Raw genomic sequence first — 17,358 nt, forward strand, 5'->3', positions numbered from 1 at the left:
AAGAAGGTAGTGGAGAGATGGATTCATGAAGGACTATGACGAGTTTTGAGTAATAAGTAACTTCTCTTATTACCATGTTAAAATCTGTTCCTTTTGCCACAGCAAAGTTAACAAATATTCATCTCGCTAACATTCTAATGCAGTTGAAATTTTGATGGAATCCTGAAATAGTGTGTCATTAAACTAGTAGCTGAGGGCAAGGCAGGTCAATTGTTTATGAAAAAGCCCATTCTCAGAATAAAATGAAAGCATAATTTCTTCACTTATGTTATCACAAAATCCACAGCAATTGTTGTTTCAACAGCTATCGATTACATTATTTTAATGGGGGGTGGGAGACCCTGTAGTTACTAGATTATCACGTTGAGTATGGAAGTTTTGCATATATTCATCATATGGCATCATTTTCTGCTCTTTGTGTACTATAATTTGCCAAAATGTTGTTTTGATAACTTGAATGAGATATGTGTCATTTATGAATATTTCTTTCTGGCTTTTTCACTGGTGCGTGCATTTGTGACGTAGCGGTTTACATACATTCCATTTTTTCGAGACTGGTGACAGATTGTGATATTCCTCTAGGTTTAAAGAATAATTTTTTCAACATTTCCTGTGAACCGATGTATGACCTAACATGGATGAAATGCAAATTCATAGGGACCCTTATTTTTCACTGCAAATTTTAAGAATTTCATGTAGTAGTTCACCTAATATTGAAATATTATAATATCTATGAGCATTAACGAAGTTATAGGCAGTTCATTATGGAACTGAATTAACCTGTGGGGTTTGTGAGAATCAGATGTCATTAGCTGATCGGTCAGCTTGTGCAACCGTGTTTGTGCAGTCAAGTTGGTGTGGCTTTATCGACACCTACTGGCGCACCACACTCACGCTGACAACTATGCTTCCCTCCCCTTGCTCCATACTGAACTGTCAAAAGTCACAACTAATTTAAATGCACTGTAATTCTCAATTCTTCACCATAAACTAAATATCTTCATTATCAGTGCCTCACACTCTTTGAATTAGTACTGAGGACATGAGTGGATTAATGATACTGTATTATCACACATATGTTTTTAGTCCTATTGTTGTGAGTGTTTTGTGACTGTAGAAATTCCTTGTATAATATTTCTAATAAACTTTTATTGTTGTATTTATTACAAATAGGCCTGGACACAAAATGAAAACCAAGAAGCAGGTGAGTGATGGAGTTGACCGGACAATTGCTTGCCCTCACAAAGGCTGCACAAAAATGTTTCGGGACAACTCTGCAATGCGCAAACACCTACATACTCATGGTCCGAGAGTACATGTGTGTGCAGAGTGTGGAAAAGCATTTGTTGAGAGCTCTAAACTCAAGAGGCACCAGCTTGTCCATACTGGGGAGAAACCATTCCAGGTAAGCTTAAACTTCCATTTCAAGTCAGTAGCTGTATTTGCAATTTTCTTTGTTGTAAAGATTTTTGTTTTGCTTTACCATGTAACTGTCTTTGAACTTTCATCATAAGTCAAACAAACTGCAGACATAAATTTTAATCTGATATTGCAGTGCCTCTGTTCCGAATTATGATGTAAAGTTCCTTCGAAGAAGTTTGTGTGTCTGAAGGAACTTTGCTTTATCATTTGGAATAACACAGGCACTAAAATAAAAGTTTATCCACTGACATCGGGAAGTGACTTTCAAGTAAAATGTTTCACCTGTACATACAGAAATATACATAATGGATGTACAAGAGCAGATTGTAGGCACATGGTTCAAAACATATATAAGTTTGGGTCAGGCCATGAGTCATGCTCGAATAGCCAAACGATAAGCGACTGCTCACGATAAGTGGGAAATCTGGGTTCGTGTCCCAGTCCAACACAAATTATTGTCATTCCTATTCGCAATTGCAAATGCATTTCATGTAAATTTTATTTGGCTAGAGCATCATTCTTAGAATGAGAGTGGAGAGAGCTTAAACAGAGTGCATGTACGTGCTGTATTATATAGCTGGTCAGTATTAGTTCGAAACAGAAGGGAACTTTCTTAATGATGCTGGTTGGAGTCTAGTCAGCCAATACAGGCATGCAAGATACTGAAATAATCAGATGTTGGATAGGTTATTGGATTTTGATACATGATTCCTCTTCTGGCAGGATGTTTTGTCAGAATATTAAGTTTATCCATATTTTTGGCAGTGGCCAGAAAAAACTTAAGCACCTTCAGAATTTCTTTTTAAAGACAGGTAAGGCAGTGATCAACTGCAAACAGTTTGAAAAAGTAGAAATACGAGAGACAAATTTTTGTGTGATGATATAGAGGGTAGAGGTATAGTAATAGTAATGATTGATAAACACGTCATTCGGAGCAAATTTTATGTACTCTTCATGGCACTACACCAGAAGAGATGTGGTGATGTGCAAAAAGATCAACTATCCCAGTGCTCTAAATGCATTTGCATTCAGCGTAAAAATAAATTCAAAATGTTCAGGGTACCATTTTATTTTTGGAAAAATGCAAAGTAGTGGAAATGAGGATAAAATGGCATGCAGATGTTGTCATCAAAGAGGAATACTATTTGTGCATCCACAAGAGTTCCCACCCCATGGTGCTCGATGTAGGGCATGCCTCCAAATTGGAATTGGACTCTATTTTTTCCCCTCTGCATGAAAATGTCTATGTCTAAGCCTTTTCTGGTTGTATACTGGCATGTTAAAACACCATCTAAGGCTAAGGGACCTAATTAAAGGTTTCTTAAAGGTACTAAGTATCTTTAAATCTGGAACTGGTTGAACCTTGAGGCCTAGGGTCCAGACAGAGTATTCCTGCTCCAGTTTTTCAAGTAATTTGCACAACCTGCATTGGATTACAGGTGGCAGCTTTGCAGATAAGCATTGCCTACACAATCTTTTCATCATGACAGGATAAGGTACCTTCAGGACCCGCACCTTATCCAGCTTCTTTGTGGAGGCTAGGGAGCTGCTGTTTTCCAAGAGAAGTAGCTCCTCACATTGTGTTGGGCATTAACATCTTTATGTGATACACATTTATGAACATTTCAACTAATTAACCACTTGCGCATGGAACAGCTATACATAAATTGCCATCAGCAACAAAGTTATTTGGAATTGGCACAAACGGAAATGTAGTGGTTCTTGGTGTAGGCTATCTTTACCTGAGAGGGAAGATTTGTTATGTTTGGGGATAAAGAGATGACTGTTAAAGTAGTGTGATACAAGTGGGAGGTCTTTCTTAAATTATATTTTCACAATATCATGCAACAATATCTTATGCGAGCACAACAAACATATGCCTAGTTACACCCTATCTATTATACTGGTGAGTCAAAAAGGGGACTACTATAACTGCTCTGGGCAGTTTTAATTTTTTCCCCCCCAAAAATGATTTGGATGACACAGAAGTGATGTGAGGTATTCGGATGGACGAGATGTTTTCAAGCAACAAAATTCCTAATTTGCTCATAATTTGTAGTGTGTGCTGCAAGCAGTCAGGTGTATATGCCCAGCAGACATACCAGTCACTTCCAACCAAGAAATCCTGTTTCTCTCTAAAAAAACTTGAGGAGTCAGTAATATTTTGCAATGTACAAAGGCACTTACAGAAGTAATAGTTCACGCAGCAGGTGAAGAGTCCTGCTCAGTGCCTGCTGTTGCACAGTGTAAAGTCCCACCCCCCATCCCCCTGTATCCATGTAACCATCAGGCTCACTGTTGGAACTGAAAGCTGTGTGTCATTGGAAGAAGAAAGTGAGGGATACAAACTGCATTAGGTAAAACCTTCTTTGGCAGCTGTGCTACAGCTCCTGACAGCCACAGAGGCATAGCAGGGTCCTGCTCAATTGCTTCCAGATGGTACATGGATTTCTACTCTGGTGAGAGAGCCGTCCCTTCTATGGTGTTCACAACTATTTGTAAGGCAGCTTTGGAAGAGTACTTTCAATTTGCTAATGACAGGGAAGTCCATAATCTTGTGTGAACTTGCACTCTCCAGTGTCTCGGAGCAAATCCGTTCTTGTGATATGTTTGATTGCTAGGGAAACGTGTAACAACTTCTTCTCTAGTTTTTGACTTAAAATTCCCGTTTTCTCGGGTCCTTTCACACAGGTCGCCACGTTCTAACATTTTTGATGCCGATTTAAAGTGTGAAGTAGACGTACAGACTTCCCACTTCTTTTATACGAGGTGACTTACTTGAGATTCGCAGCTGATCTTCTTTGCTGGCTACTGGAAAACTCTCTTGACTGTATCCGTAGAATGATGCTAGGTACAGGAATATATAAGCCTCTCTCTCTACTTGTGAAATAAGTAGATATGTGAACTATACATTTCGTAACCAACGGTATATTTGAACTCCATACAGAATAAAATTCTTACTTTCCATGCACATATGACTTCCAGTAAGTCACTTGCTCCATCCAATGTCAGAAACAAATTTAATTACATTTATAAAAGAGCTGATTTAATAACCATGACCCTACTTCACAGGTCTTGCCTCTACCAAGGCTGGATTAAGAGTCTCCAAGATTACTTTTTCAACTGTTCTTCTTTCACATAACAATAGTCAATGACAGAATAGGCACAGAGCTGCATAAAAACTCCATGGTTCTTCCTCTAAAACATCAATGGATTGCCCAACAAGTACTTGTCGGTGCCGTTCAACTGCCACATCTACTTTGTTCCCGCGACTGATTTTAAACCTGCACACACAAACATGTGACGTGCAGTAGGTAGGATTTGACCATCCCACACTAGTATTTAGAATATCGAGTGTTCGAGGTGGTAGAAGGCTGAGTGGTTCTAGAATTTACACAGAAATTCTCGAATCGCTACAAGATGGAGGCAAGTGTTGGAGTCACCACAGGGCCAATGCTGCCATTTGTCTCTCCAAGTACCCTCCTGCAGTAACTGGTAACTGAATGATGACACCTTCCCATACACCACAGCATCATCAGCAAACAGCCACAGTGGTTCTCAGACTTTTCTATAACGTGGGTCCCTTGTTTATTTGGAAAGTGATCTTTGAACCCCCTTGCATTGCTGTCTGAAATTTCGCATATTAGTAAAAAAAGTGACTAAGAAGGATTACCAGTGGCAAGACAAATATCAAGAACAATAATGCAATAAGTAATTTATTTTAGACATACATGATTGTTTGTTGCCTAGTGACTGAAATTACCATTGAAAATGCAATGACTTACTGTAATACGGTAACAGTGCAGTAATACAGTGCTGTAAGTACCTTAAGTGAAAATCAATGTGTGCTTTTTCCCTAATTTAATTTGTTTATTTTTTAAAATAGGAAATCCGCATGTGAAACTGTTCTCAAACGTGGAGCCACTAATGTGAGGCATGAAATTTTTTGTGTTTTTCCGTAATTTCAATGAAATCTGGAATAACCGTAAGTTCAGGTTCACATTAAGATGATCTTGCTTTAAGGTTTTAATACTGCACAGAGCAGAAAAGAACAAGCTACAAAGTTCATTTTCAATGAAAACATTTTTCCATGAAGTATTGCATGATAGTTCCAATAGCTGATGTTCTGTATCGGAGAGATTCATATCTTGTATGTCATAGATTTCTACATCAGCCAAAGGACTTTCAATCCAACTATTACCAGGTTGTGAGACAGGGAAATGTTCTTGAGAACTTGCAGCTAATGCTCTCAAGTGCCGTACAAGTGTTTTGTGCATTTCAGCAGAAAGTTTTTCACCCGAAGAATCAATGAAGAAGTCCTTGAGCACTGGAAATGATGAATAGTTATTGTTTTATACTCATGCTGTCCACAGGTGCAGTTTCATAAGTGAAGCTTCAACATTACTCTCAGTCTACAAGATATTAAAATTTCTTCCTTCCAGGCCTAAATTAAGTTTGTTGAGAAAGAAGAAAATATCCAACAAGTAGGCCACTTTACACAATGAATCTAAAGCACACAATTTCATGCCTGAAAAAGAATGTTGCTTGTGTAAAAGAAAGAAGCATACTTCATCACACAGCACAAAAAAATGACAGAGGACTTCCCCTCTTTGATAACCACTCTTCAGTATGTAAGAATGTGTTGACTGCCAATTTCTTCACATAAAACTGTGAAAAGACCGGAATTTAGAGGACATGATTTAATGACATTAACAAGTTTTGTAATTTCATCCAGATCACATTTCAAATCCTCAGGTATTTTTCTCACTGCTAAAGCTTCTCTGTGTGTGAAGCTACACTTTACTTCTGGTGCTAAAGGTTTCGCTCAAGCCATTAAGCATGACATCAAACCTTTAAAAGCACATGTGCCATCCATAGTAATAGTTACACATTTATCGTACCCGATATCACTGTTTATCATGAACTCATTAAGTACACAAAACACATCTTCTGCCTTGTTGTAAGTGCCACTGTACAGAACAAAAGCTCCTCACAAATAGTCTCTTTACACTCATAACAATGAAAACCAACAGATATGCTTTTCCGTTCGGACGTCTGTACTTACATCGGGTTTGAGATAACCTTGAAGTTTTAAAATTAATTGTTCTTTCACATTGAAAGACATGTTGTCAGTTATCCTGTTAATTGTACCGTTGAAAAGGGCAATTGAGTTTATTTCCTTAGGAATTAAGTCACTTACCGTAATCTCACATATAACTTTTGCAGCTGGTAGGATTAAATTTTCCACAACTGTGTGGGGTTTTCCAGATTTAGCAACTAGGAATGACAAATGCTATGATGCTGAAGTAGCTTTTCCATTAGTATTAGCAACCACTGCAGTATTTGACATTGCACTTTTACTGCATTTCGTCTGCTTGAGTTTGTTAATAAAAAAGTGTATTGACTTACCAACGTGCCCCTCACATTTCTTCTCCATATGTCTTCGAAGATTAACAGTTTTCTTGCTTTACTTGCTCAATACTTCATAACACAAGACACATTAAGACTGCTGGCTGTCGTCACTGCCTATGCATGTAAATCCGTAACCAAGGTTGTCATCACAGTGTCTTCTCTTCTTTCCTTCACTTTCGCTTGTATTAGCTTGTGAACTTGAAGGCTCACTTTCAAACCCATTGTTCGACTTATCACGAAGAGTCTTGAGTTTCACTGCAGATGATTGCTACCATCGGTCCATTGCGAACTTGAGAAATGTCGCAACACAAAAAAAACATTGAGCACCTCAGAAAAATAATGGATGATGACAAATCAATCTGTAAACATCTGCTGTTTATTACTCTCCACTCCCATGTCATGTGCCATGCCATGAACACATGGCATCTGTGACTGTCTCTAATACCCGTTTTCTCCAGTAATACTTTTTTCCTCTTCCATTGTTTGATGAAACGATGAAGGGGAAAAACATGACTAATGCCATTCATTGAGCCTAGACGTATGTATGGTGGTGTCGTACTTACATCCCACTCGAGTTAAACCTACAGAGAAAATGCATGTCATAAAGCTTATTACTGTATCTAGCTTCGAAAACACAAGGGGTTAACACTCTAAAGTGACCATAGAAACTTGTAAAGGTGTGAGGCAGTTAAACCTTGTTTTCCTTATCTAATCACATGATCTTGCCACTGAAGAAAAAAGGACAATATCGAGTGCAGTTTCACTTTGTTGATTAAGTAAGGAGCAAGTCCCAAACTTTGTTGTTTTTCTTTTTCCTTGTTTTAATTATTCATTCCTGGAAAATTAAAGAAGCAGGAAATTTTTGCTTCAACAGTAATAAGATCACATTGCAATATTATTGTTTCAGAGTTTTTCTTACATTTGTTAGAAAGGAAGCAGTTTAAGACCAATGTTGTGGTTGTATGTCATTTTGATCTTTTCTCAAATTGATTGAATCAAAGAAACATATTGTGATCTATCTTCAAAGACAATTTTACATTAACCACACCTAATTTGAGTCAAGAGTTACTTGCAGTGATGGATCTAGAAACATATTTTGTGAGGGGTTTGTCATTTGTCATCTCTCTCTCTCTCTCTCTCTCTATCTCTCTCTCTCTCTCTCTCTCTCTCTCTCTCTCTCTCTCTCTCTCTCTCTCTCTCTCTTTTTTTTATTTTTATTTTTTTTTTTTTTTAAAGAAATCCCAGAATTGGGGGGGGGGGGGGGGGGGGGGGAGAATCTTGGCATTTATAAACATAGGAATGACTAATATTTACTTCCTCTTCTCCTTCGTCTTTTTAACTGTAATTGGTGGTAGTGGTTGGAGCTTTCTGTCATGTGAAGATGAAACCCACGAAATTCCAAGGCATTGTGAAATTAATGTACAATAGGTTTAGTGCCATCACAAACACGGGATTTCTCTCACTTGAAGTGGTCCTATATAATAGTTGACAGACTTCAGGGCAGAAATTTAGCAAAGTCGGAAAACATTTAAATTTACAAATGTAGGTATAATTTCTAATTGCTTTCTGTTTAGCAACTGAAAAAGATCCTTCTCGGACAACAGCTGTGAGTTTCATTTTATTGCAACACATTTCAATTTTCAGGTTTCACAGAGCCCCAGGGCTCCATGGACTCCTGTTCAGAAATACTGCCACACTGTAAAACTGAATTGGGGTTCCATCCATACCTGGTGACTTCTTTGCTTTCAGTTGTTTCTTTACACTGGGAATGTCCTTCATACAGAAGTCTGTGCAGTGGTCGAATAATGATAAGTTTGTACGATTCTCCTGCGTGAACAATTTCTTATTGTGAAATTTAAAACTTCGGCTTTCCTTTTGCTATCTTCTACTACCACACTAAACTGGTCAGCAAGAGCGTGGATAAAACCCTTAGACCTTCTTAGCGATTTTAAGTAGGACCTGAATTTTCTCAGCAAGGTGGTTTGCTGAGGTAGGATGGTAATGGTTATTGTATGCTTTGTACTTCAATCTTTTAGCAGCTGCACGAATTTTTACGAACTTTTACCAGTTGTCATTTGCGCACTCCCTTTTGAACTGAGGGTGCAATAGCCTTTGCTTCCCAGGATTTTTCGAATTTTGTTGTTAAACCACAATGGGTCTTTTCTGTACATAATGCATTTAGTCGGCACATACACCTTCAGAGAACAATTTACAATTCATTAAAACTTGGCCTATAATTGCTCTCCATCCATGATACTGAAACTGAATGATGTCAATTTGTTGTCTTTAAGTGGGATGCTTAGAACAACTTACCTGCTGTTTCTAGCAGATATACTCCCTAGCCTTCTTGATTGACTATTAACTTTAGAAACATCAGATAATATGTTACCATATTCACTAATCGCGGTCTCTGTACTGGCAGTGTCGATAAGATCATGCCTGTTTGTAGCTACTATTTCTCAAATATTTCTATTGCATGTGGGCTGTCTAACTAGCTGCTCAAGACAGTTTTCAGAAAAAAATTACGAAAGTCTTACATAAGACAGTCTGTAACTGCCTCCCCCTTCACCCTGCAATGAATCCGTAGACATCCTAGTCTATACTTGGTAGGTTAAAGTCACCACAACTAATATCGCGTGATCTAGGTATTTCTGCACTACTGACCATAGACTTTATTCAAATGACTCTAAAATTGTCTTGGAATTGGTGGCTGCTGCTTCATTTTTTATCCATCCAGTTACGTTATATTTTCAAAAAAATAATTATTTTCACAGTTTTTTGAGATGTCATGCATCATCACTGGTTGGGTGCAGCTGAGCACATGCGCCGTTTCTCTACTCCGTCATTACTATTGCTCCCCCCTACCTACCACTCCCATCAGCTTGCAGTCAGTGCTGCCACCACTTCTCGCCACTAGCTTAGCAGCTGCTGACGAGAGGCAGGGAGACGTGGAGTGGTTTGTTTGGATCTGATTCTCAGAGACTGGTAGATGCAGTGACCAGAGACGGTGGCTATGTGAGCATGAGTTTGGTCTAGTGATTGTGTGAACGAGTTTGTGCGCTCGTTTTCTGACAAAGGCTATGGCCGAAAATTTAGTTGTGAGAGTGTGATTGTCTTTTCTCCATGTCTGTATGTGGCTCAGCGATCATCTTTACAGTGAGTTGCTACCTATCCTCATTATTATTGATTATCAGAGTATTTGTGCAAGTTATCAGTTGCATGATTGTTCACTGTGGTCCCATTTCATCAACATGCTGTCTGTGACTCCTGACTAGCTGCCCACATGAGTGGATGTCAGCGGCAGGCCAAAATCACGGACATTTCTGAGGGAATCTCTAACGGTTCAGGCCTGCTGATCTGAAGTGCTTTGTTTCCCACTAATGAGTAGGTCCTGCCCATCAGATCCAATCTCACCGAACTGCCCGCTGCCTGCAGGCCGGGTGTGTGTGTGTGTGTGTGTGTGTGTGTGTGTGTGTGTGTGTGTGTGTGTGCGGCATTATGAAGCACATTTTTGTGTTTTATGCATGGACCCAGGACTGCAGTGCTCTTCGGCTGGCCAGAGGCTGTGTATGATGGATTTCAGAAACTGTGGCTGTCTCGCCACAAATATGTTATAGAGTGCAGCATGTTATAGACATTTTATTGATTCTGGTACACTTTGGCACTTCAAAAGTAGTTTATTATTAGAAAATATGGATGATAAGAAGAAGAAGAAGAAAGTTGCTGGCAGTTTGTACTGACAATAATGACCATAGCAGAAGAAACATTTTACTGGTGGTCACTTATATTGTTGGTTTACACAACTCTTCCCTGTCTTATACATTTCTTTCAAGATACCTATTTCTTTGTGAGGTTATTTCTGAAATCCATGAAGGCATTTCAAATCTATCTTGTGACTCCAAGGAAATGCGTATTTTTGTCACCAAATGTGTGTCATTTTATTGAAATAAAATATCAGTTGTCTTAATGAAACACAGATACCATTTGGCTTGCTTTTTCCATCGAAAAACAGTCCATTACAAAAGATGTTGATGTTAGCACTTAATAGTTTTGCTCACTTTAGGAAATGCCATCTGCTTGCAGGTTTTATTTAGATATTTTCTCATTTGGTACTATTGTTTCTTGTACTGTAGCTGCAAGGATGGATTGTCAACTTACATCTTTACTTACCCTTGAGATCTCAAAATTTGGCTGGGAAAAATGCTAAATCTTGTCTGGAAATCACGGAACTATCAGGGAATTTCACTTGGGGAAACGTGGGCAACCCTGGTCACATTCAGATTCAACCTCAATAGACGCAATATTTTTGTCAATTGCAGTATAATCTCTTACCTTCCTGATCCCAACTCGTCACTGTAGATGCAACCTCATTATACACCAACAACCCTCATGCCCATGGCCTTGCCGTGATTGAACACTAACTCACCCAACGCCCTACAGATTCCAGACCCTCCACTTCATTCCTCGTACACGTAACCAACTACATCCTAACCCATAACTGCTTCATCTTTGTAGGGAAGGTATACAAGCCATGGGCACCCATCTAGAACCCTTGTATGCCCTCTTCTTGGCCACCTAGAGGAAACATTTCTATCTTCTCAAAACCCCAAACCCATGGTCTGGTTCAGGTTCATTGATGGCAACTTTATGAACAGGACCCAAGGCCAGGACACATTATCCTCATTCCTTCACAATCTCAACCCCTAATCTCCCATCCATTCCATCTGGTCCTCCTCCACCCATCGTGCCACCTTCCTGGATGTCGATCTCCTCCTCTCAGATGGCTCCATCCGCATTTCAGTGCACATCAGTCCCACCAGTCACCAATAGTACCTGCACTTTGACAGCTGCCACCCCTTCCACATCAAAAAATCCCTCCCATATGGCCTGGCTACCCATGGCAACCACATCAGCAGTGATGAGAACTCCCTCACCCAGTACGCTGAAGGCCTCACGAAGGCCTTCACAGACAGTTAATACCCCCCAGACCTAAAACACAAACAGATCTCCCGTACCTTATCCCCACAGACACCTGATCCTCACAGCCATCCAAAGAACCAACCACAAAGAAGTGCCTCCTTGCCCCGCAACACTACCCGGGACTGGAATGACTGAACCACGTTCTTTGTGAGGGCTTTGAAGTGAGGGACACCCTACCCAAGGTACTTCCATCCCCTCCCAACGTGATGTTCTTCTGCCCACGCAATGTCAACAGCGTCTTAGTCCATCCATATGCCACTCCCTCCCCCAATTCCCTGCCATAGGGATCATACCCTTGTGGAAGGGAAGACCCAGATGCAAGACCTGCCCTATCCATCCACCCAGCACCTCCTAATCCAGTACCGTTACAAGCTTATCCTACCCCATCATAGGCCGGGCCACCTGTGAAAGCAGCCATGTTATACATGAGCTCTGCTGCAACCACTGCACAGCGTTTTACATTGGTATGACAACCAACCAGCTGTAAACCAGAATGAATGTCCACCACCAAACTGTTGCCAGAAACGAGATGGACCACCTAGTGGCACAACACTCAGCAGAGCACAACATGAGAGATTTCAGTGGCTATTCACAGCCTGTGCCATCTGGATCCTCCCCGCCACCACCATCTTTTCTGAGCTTGCAGATGGAAGTTGTCCTTAAATAACATCCTTGGTTCCCATAATCTCCCTGGCCTAAACCTAAAGTAACTCACTGCTCACTGTCTCCCCCCTCCCCTCCTCACCCACTTATTTTGTGTGTGTATGTGGGGGGGGGGCACGTGTTTCTTGAGAAAGGAATTTCATTCCAAAAGCTAGCAAAGCAAAGCTCTGTACCTTTTGTTCATGTACTTGTCAATGACACAGTGCTGCTGCCTTTCAGTGAGTTATTGCCTTTATTCCTGCATAATTCATTAATCTGTGTTTCTGTGTTTTCCGTATATGCTCCATGAATCAATAAGTATCTCAGAACTTTCTACTTTGGGTTTCAGCCAGCTGTCTATCCCGAGAATAATTTGAGTACAGGACTTTTCTTGGAGGCCAGTAAATTCAGAAACTTTGTGATGAATACTTAAACAATTTACTGACAAAGCTCTGACAGTTGAAGTGCCATTACTCTGAACGTGGTCTGGTTTCACTATCTGTGTGTCGTTGGTGAATGTTCATCTGAGAACCTTAAACTACTGCCTATCCTAAAAAAAGAACGTGTGCACTTCACAAGTACTCTGCTAGCCAAGTAGCTGTTCCCTTTATCTATTGCACACCTGACCTATCAAGGGGAGACTACTACTACATTAATCCACTGGTAGTTTTGAATCCTTTTCTGCAACCCGTCTCTCTCCTAATTTACAGTTTATTTTGAAGGACTAAGTTTCTACTCCCCTCTGGCCATTCAAAATTAGGTTTTCCATGTCTCCCATTAATCATTTAAAGGCAAATTGTAGACTGGTTCCTTCAGAAAGTTTTTTAATTCACCCTTCATCCTTGTCCCCAAGATTTGATGTTTCTAATCAACTCTGTTTAACTGGATGTTGAACCGTAACCTGCTTTCTTCATTTGATTCATAATAGAGCAGCTTTTACTTCTCTCCAGTGACTTTTCGTGCTACAATATTCTGTTTTTAATGTAACCTCTGGTTCAGAATATATAGCTGCAGTTCAATTTCCAGCAAATAATTATTTTTCTTTCCTTCTGAAGAGAAAGTACTCCATATGGCATGTTTTCTCATGATGTAAGCTTGTATTATTGCTTGTTCCATGTTGAATAAGAAATAGCCCTAATTTTTCAGATTCACTTACCCCATATGTATCACTAAGCACCATCATTATTCTATAACCTGATGCTGCGGTCCTCAGACAACTTTGAATTGGTCATCATGTTGAGATCAGGTGTTCTGCCGCTAGTTCACATCTTCCCAACGCCATGTTTCGATACCATAACTTGGCATTTTCAACAGGTGTTCCTCGAGCCTGGGTGACTGGGTCCTATATTTGTACCTTTGTGGTGCCTGGAGTTCAGTCTGCTATCTGCTCTGGGTTGGATGTCCCCTCTGAAAACACCCAATGTGGAGTACATGGCAGACAGAGCTCCAGGCACCACTGGCTGAACATCTGATCTTAACAAGATGACAAATCACCAGGAAAGTCTAAGAGATTACAAGTTTGAAATGCTTTTATGGGACATTAAAGTGCCCTAGGGAAGTGTGATAGGTCCATTGCTATTTTCCATATACATAAATGGTTTGACAGGGAGGGTGGGCAGAAATCTGCTGCTGCTGTTCGCAGATGATGCTATGGTGTAAAAGGAAGGTGTTAGAGAAAATTACCTAGACAAAATTTCTAATTGGTGTAATGAATGGCTGCTGGCTCTTAATATAAAAAAAGGTATGTTAATGGGGATGAGTAAGAAAAACAAACCCGTAATGTTTGGATACAGGATTTTTAGTGTCCTGCTTGACACAGTCAGGTCGTTTAAATATCTGGTCATAACACTGTGAAGTGCTGTGGAATGAGCATTTGAGGATTGTGGTATGGAAGATGAATGGTCAACTTCGGTTTATTGGGAGAATTTTAGGAAAGAGGAGTTCATCTGTAAAGAAATGCATACATAGGACGCTAGTACAACCTATTCTGAGTATTGCTCAAGTGTTTGGGATCGGCATCAGGTCGGATTGAAAGAAGACATCTAAGTAATTCATAGGCAAGTTGCTAGATTTGTTACCAGTAGGTTCGATCATTGTGCAAGTGTTACAGATATGCTTCGGGAGTTCAAGGGGGGATCCATGGATAGAAGAAGATATTAATTTCGAAGTTTCAGTTGAAGAACATCTGACCTGTGTATTACTGAAAGAATCAAATCTATGGGGGAGGGGGGGGGGGAGAAAGGAAACTTCAAACATAAAGCTATTATGCTGGTGTTATAAACATTCTATGTGGTTTTATTAAAATTTCACAGAGTTAAAAGGAAACTGCTATATTGGAAGAGATTGTGCCCAGAGAATAGTATAAAGTTCTCATTGACAAATAAGTATGAAGTAAGTAAGTAAGTGTAGAGATGATGTGATACTTGGTCTTCTTCTTTGTTGATTTTGTAACTTCTTTCATTTTCCATGAAATGATTGATGTATGGGTATTGTTTATATGATGGTATTATGTCTTTAAATTTCAGTATGACTGTGTAACTGAAACGATATACATTATTTGTTGTTTTTAAACAGAGTACCTAAAACAAAACAAAAAATTATGTTTTTTCTGCTTTACATAAAGTTTGTCTTCATTTATGCTTTTTCCCTTGCCTTGTACCAGTTTCAGAGTATCACTGTACTTCATTTTTAACTGTATTTATAACTGCTGTATTACCAAAGATGTGCCTTGATCATCACTGGTATGTCTGTTTATGTTTGTTTAGTCAAATATGTTAAATGACATAGTATGCTTGGTGTTAAGGCAACTTGCAGCAGTGTGAAGTGCTCTATATCCATTTTTAATAACATTGAATTTTAAGATTTATTTTTCTAGTGTTTAGAAAATTTAAAGAAAGGGAACTTTTGAATAGCTAATCAGAAGCTAATGTGGTGGTGAGTTTGAATGTTATTCACATAAACTATAAAATAAATTATTACAGTTAGCATGCACTGTGGTTCATACATTGTAAATGAAAGCCTAGAGAGATGAATGATTATAGAACTCCAGAGACATTTGTTATTAGGCAGTTTGTGATAAAATTCAATGATTGCCTGAACATGGCACCCTCATACTAACTTGACTTTTTCTGTGCACCCCTTCTCTTAGGTTATTCATGTTTGATTGCATAGTCAGTGATCTTGATTATGAAACAAAGACCGTTACCTTAATTTACCCAAGTTTCAATGGAGTACAACAGGAACCTAACTGCTCTATAGTAATCTAAAAATAAACATTAGATTGTGAGTTAAGTTATTACTATGTTTCTCATAAAGGTAATGATGTCCTCTGCTTTGCAATATCTTTTCACAGTGTACGTTTGAAGGTTGTGGTAAACGATTCTCACTTGACTTCAACCTAAGGACACACGTGCGCATCCACACTGGTGATCGCCCCTACGTCTGTCCTTTTGATGGTTGCAATAAAAAGTTTGCACAGTCTACAAATCTTAAAAGTCACATTCTGACGCATGCAAAAGCAAAGTAAGTTATCTTAAACGTGTATTTAGTAGATATTGCTGCCTTTATTTCCATCTGTTGCAGTGGGTGATCAAAGCCTCATATGTTTCCCCTTGTAAACATCGAAAGGCACTGAAAGACGACTGTACTACGCATTGTGATCTCTATACTTAAATGAAATTAACAAAAGCCAGTAAGGATAGGATCCACCCATTGTCATGTTATCTTCCTCCTCCATTATCAGTGACTGGGTATTAATTGTTTTTTCATTTTATGTCCAATTAGAAGATAGTTAACTAACCTCTGCTTCGTCTGTTTAATAACTTATAATTAGTCAGCACATTACGTGGTTTACATTTGTATATACATATAGTAGGAAAGTTCTGACAGAACGTAAACACTTCAGGCGTAAAAGAGACTCTCACCGAAAATCAGAAGCGTTGAGTCAGTGACTGGCAAAAAAAGACAGAAAAAGTGCTAGCTTTAGTAGTACATCCTTTCTCGAGCTGAAGTAGGAACATACACATGCCTGTACCCCTTCATGGTGCTGGGTGGGCAGACAATTTCAGTGGTGTGGTTTGGAATGTGGACAAGGTTTTTGGTGGACATTATATTGGTTGGAATGGATGGAGGTGGGGGGAAGGGGGGGGGGAGGCATGAAGCAGGAAGATGGATTGGGGTTGAGTAGCTAGCAGCTTGGAGGGATGCAGCAGATTTGCTGGCTAGGAATGCGAGGGGGGGGGGGGGCGAAATTGGCAGCTGCTAGAGCTAGATATGTGATGCATAGTTGCCAGAGCCATTGGAAGCAATGCACAGGGAAGGTGATATGGAGATGCAAAGTGAGCAGGAATGATAGGATAGAGGAAGGGGAAGCTCTTGGGGAGGGGGGGGGGGGGACAGTCAGTTAACAGAGATTGAGGACAGGATGATGCTGGGAGTGAAGGGTGTGTTGCAAGGATAACTGCCTTCTGGATAGTTCAGAAAAGCTGGTGGTGAAGAGGAGGATTCATATGGTCCAGGGCGTGAAACAGTCCATTGAAATCGAATATGTTGTGCTCAGCTGCACATTATGCCACCTATTGTTCTTGGTTGCAGTTTGGCAGTGGCCATTCATTTTGGTGGACAAGCAGCTTCATTGCCATGCTGAAATTAAAAAAAACTGTGCAGTGATTGTAGCAGAGTTGGTATGTGGACATGGCTACTTTTTGCAGGTGGCCTGGCCTCTGATGGATTAGGTTAAGCCTGTGACAGAATGGGAGTAGATGGTGCTGGCTGGGTGGATTGGGTTGGTCTTACACCCAGTTCGTCTACAGGGATATGATCCTTGCGGCAAAAGGTTGGGTGTGGGAGTAATCATAGGGATGGAGTGGGATATTGCGTAAGTTGGGTGGACAGTGGAAACAC

General features: G+C 39.9%; 1 protein-coding gene across 1 annotated transcript in view; it reads left to right on the forward strand.

Annotated features, from left to right (window-relative positions):
* LOC126418591 (transcriptional repressor protein YY1-like) overlaps nt 1-17,358 on the forward strand; it is an 85,310-nt gene that overhangs the window by 49,661 nt on the left and 18,291 nt on the right. Inside the window, exons 3-4 of the mRNA XM_050085423.1 lie at nt 1,174-1,405; nt 15,809-15,978. Coding sequence (XP_049941380.1) covers nt 1,174-1,405; nt 15,809-15,978 — 402 coding nt within the window. The remainder of the gene's footprint in view (nt 1-1,173; nt 1,406-15,808; nt 15,979-17,358) is intronic.

Source organism: Schistocerca serialis, chromosome 9, assembly GCF_023864345.2.
Source record: "Schistocerca serialis cubense isolate TAMUIC-IGC-003099 chromosome 9, iqSchSeri2.2, whole genome shotgun sequence".
Classification (NCBI taxonomy): Eukaryota; Metazoa; Arthropoda; class Insecta; order Orthoptera; family Acrididae; genus Schistocerca; species Schistocerca serialis.